The sequence below is a fragment of the Diadema setosum genome, chromosome 7, assembly GCF_964275005.1.
Source record: "Diadema setosum chromosome 7, eeDiaSeto1, whole genome shotgun sequence".
NCBI classification, from domain to species: domain Eukaryota; kingdom Metazoa; phylum Echinodermata; class Echinoidea; order Diadematoida; family Diadematidae; genus Diadema; species Diadema setosum.
In genome coordinates, this window is record NC_092691.1 from 32,503,813 (window position 1) to 32,514,160 (window position 10,348).

At 39.3% G+C, this 10,348-nt stretch overlaps 1 protein-coding gene across 1 annotated transcript; it reads left to right on the forward strand.

Annotated features, from left to right (window-relative positions):
• LOC140230895 (la-related protein 6-like) lies at positions 1-1,623 on the forward strand. Its single transcript, XM_072311037.1, has one exon. It carries the CDS (start codon positions 1-3, stop codon positions 1,621-1,623), a length of 1,623 nt encoding a protein of 540 aa, XP_072167138.1.
• Positions 1,624-10,348: the final 8,725 nt, after the last annotated feature.

Below are 10,348 nucleotides of genomic sequence, written 5' to 3' on the forward strand. Positions count from 1 at the left end.
ATGAGTCAAGCAGAAGTGATCCAAAAGGTAGAAAACGGCACTCCGGGCCACGCTGATCACGATGGTGGAACCCTTCAGTCCCACACCCTTATTTCCGAGGATACCAATCGCACAGTAGCTGGCCAAGGTCAAAATGGAAGTGACCGGGCCAATAAACCCAAAATACCACCCCCACCTGTTGTGCAGATTCACCGTGCGTCTGAGGCAGACGGATCGGGGCTTGATGAGAGTGGTGACGAGAGTTCAGATGCCAGTAGCGATGAGCATGAAAGACATGGTGCAGGTGATTTTGATGAGGCCAAGTCGGACCAGGGAGAAATGGACACAAGTGTGGAACCATCGCCGGCCAAAGAATGGAAGCCTCCCGATGATGCCCTTGTGCAGAAAATCATCAAGCAGGTAGAGTTCTACTTTTCTGATGCCAATATTGTGAAAGATGCTTTCCTGCTGAAACATGTTCGCAGGAACAAACAGGGCTATGTCAGCATAAAGTTGATAGCGTCATTTAAAAAGGTGCGCAGTTTGTCAAAAGACTGGAAAGCTGTTTGCTTCAGTTTGAAACAGTCAGAAAAGTTACAAGTCAACAATGAGGGAACAAAAGTAAAGAGAATAGCCCCACTGCCAGAGTATGATGAAACCTCAACATCCCGCACAGTAGTTGCTGTAAATCTACCAATGGAGAACCCCAATGTCGAAAAAGTGTCGCACCTGTTCCAAACATGTGGGGAGATATCCCTTGTTCGCATTATAAGGCCAGGTAATCCCATACCTCAAGATGTGCGCAAGCACATGGAATCCCATGTAGAGTACAGTGAGAAGAAAGCATGTGCTCTCATTGAGTTTGAGAGAACTGAAGCTGCTCACCAAGCTGCCAAGACAATGAATGATAAGGAAGACTGGCGTTCTGGCCTGCACGTGTCACTCCTTGTTGTCAAGCCAAAACAGAAGGAGAGGAAGGAGCGGAAATCACAAAAGCAGGAAAATCTGTCCCCTCAACTGGCTGATGATGCTGCCTCTGTGGATGGTGACGGAGAAGGAAAGAAAAAGAAACGTCGCCGCAAGAAAAAGAGGAATAGCAACCGCCTGGACGAGCTTTCATGCGATGGAAGTGGCGTGACTGGTACTCCCAGCTCCTCAGATGTAGATAATCCATCTGAGCACAGACATTCCAGCAAGCCCATACCCATCCAGCAACATCGCAGCCCCAACCACCTCAGCCCGGCTAACACACCCAAGTCAAGTCCCTGCCCGAGTCCTCATGGGTCCCCACGGAGCCAGCGCAAGCATGGGAGGTCTCCCCTGATTGGTTCTCCAGGGGTTCGCAACAGTCCAAAGGCCAGCCCCAAGGGAAGCCCCGAGTTGAGCCGCAGAAGCCTCGACCGCAGGGGCAGTGGCGACCACTCCGATAGCAGTGCCTCACAGAGCCCGTGGATTCGTCGACGGATGCTGGCAGCCCAGGACAAGAGCCCTCTTGCAGCTGGGAGCAGTCCCTGCGGGAGTCCCATGATGGGAAGACGCCAGATGGCAGATCTAGCTGGTGTTCTACGCAGCCCTGGTGGACCAGGTTCTGTTGCAGCCTTCTACGGGGGTAAAGGTCGTGGCAAGCCTCCATCTGAGCCTTGAAAAAAGTATCAGTACCAATTTAATCTGCACACATATTTTTTCCCCCCCTGTAGTGCAGATAAATGCTCTAACATCAGTTAAAATGTATACGTGTAGCTGTAATATTCCAGAATAATGCTGTAACATACAGATTGTGTATAGTGTATCTGAAAGATGTAATCAAATTCGTATGTCAGATAGTCAGGTTAAGCGAATTCGGTACTCCATTATAATATCATTTGAATTATGAATCTGTGTGAATGTACATTTTTACAAGTAGAGTAAGGATGAATTGATTTATTTTTAAACTGCTAAAGGATGGAGTGACCACAATATCATAATGGGCTTGCTCAAATTTTCAAGGTGATTTGCCTTGGCTATGACAATGGCAGCTGCAAATAATGATTCAAGATGCCATTTGTTAAGAAGTGATAGATATCTACTCAGTATCTTGCCTGTTTTTATGCATTTGTAAAGAGAAAAATGTGCCAACACTTCAAAATATTCAATTTGGACAGTCAAATGGTGTAAGTTGCACTTACATTGTAGTGTGCATACTACCGTACACTGTACATTGTATGTACGATCTTAACATGTTCAGGAAAGTACTGCTGTTTGTTTTCATGCAATCATTAATGAACTTCGTTGAACAGATGCTCTGATTTTACTCTTTTGATTATGCTTCCAATGGCTACTTCCCACTTTAGGTACTTGATCATATATTTGTTGCTCCTTATTCATCATTAGGCGATAAAACACTTCTGCAATCGAATTTGTTAGCCTTAGTGAATGATTTCCGTTAAAACACTTTCTCTACCAATTGCAGCACCTTGTACAGAATAATGCACAATATCGTTGATTTGTACATGAAATCGTAGTCACTAAGCGTCAGAAATTTCTGACGTTTTTGTGTCCAGTCATGCTCTGGAATTCAAGCTGCAGTGCATGGCAGGAAAGATATGCCTCTTTCTCAACTTGTCACATGATACAGAGGTACAGTTGTAGTTTTGCTTTCTGTTCAATCGGAGCAAAATGATTTGAACAATTGTACCAATCATGTCGCTTAATTGTTTGTAGGGAACATTAGGTTATTATCATTCTCACCTATTTTACTATGATTCTCACTTTGTATTATTATACAGCTCTAGTCTGCTTCATCAGCACATTTTAGCACGTATCAACTTCCATGGATGCTCAGACCAGTGCTGCATTCGTTAGTGTCACAAACAGCCACTGCACACGTCATGTAAAAGCTGACGTAAGAGAAAGTATCTGTAAATATACAGCCACAGGTGTAGAATGCTGTAGAAAGAAGGTTTCACAAAACATTAAGAAGTCATTAGATACACTTCAAGGACAAATCGGCTTCCAAAAATTGCATCTCAAACTATGTCATGAAAATATGGCATTTTGTGTGCTTCACTAAGTAGTGCCGCGTATGACTAAAATAACTCTGTTAATAATCTCATCAGTCTCTTACATTGGGGCTTAGCGCATCCATACACACATGATGGTTCCACTGCTCTTAACCCACTATTTGAGGCATAAAACAGTATTGATTGTCCATTAACTAGCCCATTATTTTTTTTTTTTCAGACAAGCATTTGATTACAAAATAGTCAGGTTTCAAATCTACTGTATTTGGAGCTTTCCTTTGCAAATGGGAGGTACCAGTGTGTATGCCAGCCAAATGCTTGTCTGTTTTTGTTTTTGTTTTTTGTTTTTCTTGTTGACTGCATAATTTGTGGTATTTCTGAGAGATACAGTACACTTGTAAATGTAGCTTCATTCTGTCCCAGGAATATAAAGTACATACAGCTGTATACCATCATTAGAAATTATCAATAGGCATTAAATGCTGGCTAAATGCATGAATTATACAAAGTCATACTGAACAAATTATGAATGTGGATATTGTAAACATCCATTACTCGTACACGAACCTTGATATTCTACAAATGTTTAAAGTGTGATGTACACGTACATATTCCTGTAGCTATACATGATCCATGCAATAATTTTGACAGCAGGATGATGTAGGATGTAGGTCTGTAGTCATAACAAAAAGACCTTTTTTGTTGACCTTTTCTGTTGTCACTTCAGAAAGGTCAGGAGGACATGTACTGTACATGTTCAAGACCTTTTGCTGAAGGCAGCTTTAAATACAGGAATAACTTTAGACTGCAAAATCTACTATAACAACAAAATACTTTCACAGTGTCTACAGCATGTACTACATGTACCTGTAAATGTACCTTCCTGATGCATACACACAGTTGTAGGTAGAATGTGTAGGTGCAAGGTGTGATATCCCCACCACAAACCCTATGCATTTCCTTCACAGCGATCAAGTTATAGATAGTGTATCCACACCCAGATTGTGGATATTCGGTGTATGCAGACAATGTAGGTAGCCAGACAGTTTCGTTGGAAACCATTTCATAACACCTTATCTATCAGCAAGGACCTCTATTCCGTTCTACAGAGCTCTACCATGCTAATCCAAGGACATTCAAGGATACGCACTGGACTTTGAGCTGTCATAGCTATAACTGAACTAATGATGCACTTGGCCCTGTGTCATGCAGATGTACTAATTGCTGTTGCCATGGCAGCAACCAGTAAGCAAGAAAGCATCCAATCTATTGAGAGAATTTTATTTGCTGTTGCATCATTAACTGCTTTTATTTTGCAGTGTGCAATAGTTGCAACTATTTTAATAAAGCGGGTCTCTTGTGAGGAAAGCAATAGTTATTCCCACACACTACATGTACAGTTTGGAGGCAGGGAGGCATTAGAGTCGACAAAATGACTGGCAAGTTTCTTATCCCAAGGTTTGCTTTGAGAATTATTGTAGGACAACCACAGCTCCAGGAAGTGCATGCTGTTTATGGTTTGATATTGTGTCGAGTGTTGAATGGCAGTCGAATACTTCTCTGACTCTTTGCTTTCTGCGGAAAGAAGGCAGGGGATTTGAGCGGCTGGAAAGTGGACTTTCGGGGCACAACCTATTCATAGGGAAATTCATGTGTAGCCATGCTAAGTTTGTCTCTAATGGTGGTTCAGCCCCTGCCAAAAACATAATCAGTTGAGGACTTGAATTGCAGACAACATTACCAGCCAGTCATGTAGTCATTTTTTTCCAATGCAGCTGTCTTCTGACCAATGCACCCGTCACCTGACCAGTGCACCGGTCACCTGACCAAGACCCACTAGCCATCTGACTCACTTTACGCATGTGTCCTCTCCTTCACTCAGCTGAACAACTGGTGCAGAGAACTCGCACAGTAGGCCAGTTTTCCATGCATTTTGTAAGATGCAAATTGACCTGAGGAGGCACGGCATGAGCCTGGGCCGGATGGTGCTTTGGTTGAAATTATTCTTTGGTGAATCACAGTGTTACAGGTACCATGCTGTGACATGTAAATGTTCAGTATGTTTGTTTGCTCCGTTTTGTAATCACCTCTTAAGACTAGGTACATTTCCTTGACATTCATCATACACATGTTCTTGTTGGAAGCGCTGTCTTCTGTGTGCAATAAACTGTTATACCTAAAACACGTTAAACTTGTACAAAATAGACATCAGAAAAAAAAAAATAATATTTAGAAGATGTGCAGATGCTGTGTTGAATGTGTAGTTACACTGTACATTTACACACATTTTATGTATGTACAATTGTATGTATTATGCTATGTATTTGGATGAGAGTTGATTTAGAAAACAAGGGCAAATTGTCAGTAGGAAGATGCAACGTGTACATTGTAGGCAATCCACGAACAAGCTATTTATCATGTACAGTGTGGTGATGCATTACAGGGCACAGCCTTTGACCTTAACCCTGCCAATGTTTTCATAATATTAGCTACAAATCCTAACCCACCTCACTTACATGTTTTTTTTTTCTGTACATAATGTATATTGTGTGTAGAGTGAGACAATAATATGTGAGATATGTATACTTGTGCTTGAGATAAAATTCTTTTTTGATAACTTTCGTCAACAAAGAAAAGTGATTGCCTCCCACAAATCCAACATGAAGTTGTTAATCTTTTTTCTATTGTTCATTTGCTATGTCTGTGAAAGAGTAGACTCTAAAGGGGTTCCTGTTTTGTTAAAGTTTATTTCTCTTGCCCGTTTGAGTAAATTGATATGTTACATGTAAGTTAAAAAAAAATGGCTGACATGGAATAAGAAGAAACAACTTATTACAGTTGAAAGTGTTGGGTTATGAGGAGGAGATAGCGTGACTAGATTATTGACCAAAGGAGCATCAAAGTGTGAACTACTCTGAAGTTCTTGTCAAGCGATAATGAACTATCAATCAGATTTGACCAATATTTCCCCTTTCCATGACTAACTTATTTAAATTGCTGTGCCCCTTTGTCCTTTACTGAAGGTTCCTTCCTCCCCTAACCACCCCCCCCCCCCAGTACTCACCCATTTTTTGCTTTCATTGGTTTTGTGGTAGGCAGGCATCAGGATGTGAAGTTGTCATGGATTGTGCCAGCGGCGTAGTATTAATCTTCTATCGTTATCTCGTTCTTGGTCTTTTTTTTTTTTTTTTTTAATTGCACCATGTATATTTGTTAAGTGGAGTAGCATGTTTAGAGCTCATTTATACTTTGTAGATTATACAACATCGAAGGAAAGGGTTATATTCAGTCTTGAAGCAATGGATTTGTGGTGGTATTTGTATTTTATTGTATTGATTCTTGAACTATCTACAGATGTAGGTTTGTTTAAAAGTATTTAATTTTTATTTTTAATTGTATACAGCCTGTAATTACAATTTATTCGTTGGTTAATTAATGGACCTTGCTCATTTCCAGAGATTAACTGTATATGTGACTTCAGTTGTTATACATGTATTATGCAATGATTTGCTTTTGCTTTTATTCTAATTGAGCATGTTTTATTCCCTGAGGTAAATAATCTTGTAGTAAACTGCATGTACACATACTGTATGTGTGGACTGGTTAGGTTCGTGCTTCCTCTGCCTATCTACAACAGTAGGTCAAAATGTTCTGCATGAGTTAGCTCTGTCATAATTTCTAAGGGGAAAAAATGCTTGTGATGATGCAGGGACGTCACCAGCTTTTTTTTCAAAGGGGAGGGGGGTGGGTGCGTTTATATCTCTGGTTCCACTTCCGGGTTTCATCAGCTAACAAGCGAAAAAAAAGGGGGGCACTTTTTGTAAGGGTCTGAAGGGGGTTGCGTTCGCACCAACGCACCCCCCCCCCCCCCCGTGACGCCCATGTGATGAGGGTATCATACATCAACACAAGTCAACATGCATACTAATTCGCATTTCGTGGGTCCTGTATGTTTTCAGTCGCCGATATTCTGTGACACAAGTATAATTTTTTTTTTTTTGATGCAGTCTTCAGAAAATTATTGCAGTCTTCATTAATCTTTGGCCCCTTTTGTTTTGTTTTCATTTTGCTGGATATTTCAACGCTGTCATTCGTTCGTCTGTATTGATCACCTGGTTGGTGATCGTTATTTCGAAGGCTCGTTAATCCGAAAGTGAAATAAGGATCGGTATACCGATTTCTTTTTTTTTTTCCCGAAACACTCAAATTCCAAACTCAACCTAGACGTTCATCCGTCCACATAATGGAATAGGGTTCGTGAATCCGAAGATTTGTGGCGTTATTACGAAGGTTCGTTAATCCGGAAATGAAAGAAGATGCAAACTAACAAACCTTCGGAATACGAACCTTATATCGTTTTCCGATTAATGAACTTTCGGAATAACGGAACTTTTTTTTTTTTTCATTTACGGATTGACGGACCTTCGAAATAACAAACCCTGTTATAGTTTTTGAATAACAAACCTGGTTTCATTTTCGGAATAACTAAGTTTGAGAACAGCAAACCTTATTCCATTTTGTTTCAGAATAACGAACCTTCGAAATAATGAACTGTACATGTATAACCTGCCAGCTTGATACAGTAATTCCATTCCTGATGTGTCGTGTGCACGTTTCAGTGGGTCTAGTAGACCGAGTTAAACGAATGTTCTCACGTTTTGTGCATGCTTCCTTTCCACTGACTATTTGATTTGCATGTCAATAACAACAGCAACAAAAAGTGTCAGTTTAAAAATAGGTGTACTGGGAGTCGATGTGATGGCAAGAAGCTACATTGTATTGTAATGAATATAGCTGATCGCCCATAGAAACTTTGACTTGGACTATCCATGCATTCGAATGCAGTCTGTTGTAAAGTGCTTTAGGGGTCTTGAGGTCAAGATCACGCTCACTCTCTGTGTAGTTGTCATTGGTATGGTGGGCAGACTCGTATAGAGCAAATGTCTCTGTGCTACCGGTTGCTAGAGGCCGAGTGTCGTATGAAAAGCGTAGTTCGTGTGTTGTAACATTGATGACTTTAACAAGTTTTATTTGCTTTGCAGAAGTGCGATACCACGAGAGAGCATCGTTCTTTCTCTGTCGTTGCTGTTTGATGTAGATAGCTGTTAGCGTTTAAAGGAAAGTATTCCATTTTTATATTTATAAGATGTTTCCGAGAACCACGGATGTAGAACGCTATTATACTATGACGTCATTCCAGTCATGGTACCGCGGCTATTTTCCATCACAGAACAGGGCTACTACACTGTAGTTACTATGTACGAGGCATCATGAATGTGATTTCGTATAATTTGCGACACTTATGACTTCTTTGAATAATCGTTGACAAATATATACACTTGTATGTATATAATGCATATAGTGGACTCCCGTTATGACGAAGTCGTCGAGACTGGCAGTTTTCTTTCGTTATATCGAAATTTCGTTATAACCGAACAAATAAAAAAAAAAAATATATATATATATATATATATATATATATATATATATATATAAAACCCAGAGCGGATAATGTTGCGACGCGAATTTTCATTTCGTTGTATTTCGTTGTGTTTTCGTTATATTCGGAATTTCGTTATAACCGTGTTCAAGAGTGCACTGTATTAGCTATTGTGCAGGTATGTTTGTATGTTTTAGTTTTTGTCGTGAGTAATGATACATTCCACGGAGAAAGAACAGGTGAAATTATTTTATTGAGGCAGTGGCAGTTAACGTTTATTTTTTGTTAGAAAGATTATTGTTTCTGTATATGGTTGAGATTTTATCAGTGATGGATTCATTCTTATGACGTGTTAGAATGTTGTGGGGCATTCTTGTTATAGGTCAGCATAAAGCAGTAAGATTTCATTCATCACTCCTCCTGTCATTTTGTCCAAAAATGATATGTATGTGGATTGTATTTGAGAGTACAGAGTGATGCCTGTATCTCGAATTGACAATGTCTCGCTTTTGGTCCATGTATAGAAGTAATGGAAATCTTATTGAGATTATCGAGTACATGTAATTTTTATCTTATCTATGAAAATTTTCTTGTAACAGGTGTGTGCGACAATATACAGACTGATATTTTGTAATTGTGTGGCAGTGATTTTATGGATTGTTAAGTGATTTTTACATGTGAAAATGAGTCCATGATTCCTTTTATGTAATTGTATTATTATATGAGATTTTTGTTTTCTTTTTACGAGTGTATATTGTACATGTACATCATTATTCTGTATCTTGAAAATGAATTTTAAAAATCAGTTAAATTAGTTTTAAGAGATATGCCTTTGAAGACAGTGTATAGTATAATAGATGCAATTGTGCTGAAGGTAACTTGAAGGCACTTTTCCCCATTTCAGGCTTCAGTGTGTCAAGTCTACGTTTATAAATACATTTAGGCCCTACATATAGGCCTATATATAATTATACATTGTATATTTGCAAAGAACTTGGGGTTTTCGAGTATAACCGCATGCTTCATTTTGATGCTGTATTCATGCGGGCAAGAGTATTATTGCGACAACTCTTGCTGAAAATTTCTTCTTTTTTTTTTTCTTTTTTTTTGCCATCTTTGCAAGATAACACTGAACGTTTATGCAAGATTCACCTCTTGTATTTTGATCAATATATCAGTACCTTGTATCTTAACTCAATTCGCACTGAAAATAAAAAGGTCATCATTATGAGGTCTTTTTATTTTGTACAATAAGCCTACCTCTTTTCGTTTGATTGAAAATACTAGTCCATAATATACATGTATTTTCATGCGCGAATTGTTGTTTGAATTGTAACTTCTTGTTTTTCCTTCAAGTGGTATAACTGCATATGCTATGCACTGCCTTCAAGAACTCCACGTTATACAAAAAGGCTTCTTTCAATAAATTTTCCATTCAGTTATACTATTGACGTAAAATACAATGTTATGATGCGTCCGTTGCATATCGCTGGCTTACATATATAGTGTAGATGGGCTAGTTGGCTGCCTTCATTATTGATGCACTGGTAATGGTGTGTCGGGTTCTTTTTGTCTGTCGTGTCACTGATTATGGTGATATCCTTGCTGGACTGCAGTTCCAGTGCCCAATTAAAAACCTCTTTATAGCTTGCTATGTTTTCTCCGATTCGCCTAAAGTATGGAAACCCGCTTTCTTCATTTGAGATTGTTTTAACTAAAAAGTTTGTGAATACCACTGTGTGTGAGAGCTTTTGGATGTGTAATTTTTAAAGTGCAATTCCTCTCCATATTCAAGTTGGCTCTAAAAAAACAAAACATGATAGAAGGTTCGTTGACATTCGGACATGGAAAATAATAAACTCGGGGATTTTAAAGTTTTACTTATTTTCACGACGCGCAAGTACGGTAGTGACATCGGGCGCAAATGCAT

Coding starts and splice junctions, on each gene's coding strand:
- LOC140230895 (XM_072311037.1), top strand. CDS start 1: ATGAGTCAAGCAGAAGTGATCCAAAAGGTAGAAAACGGCACTCCGGGC.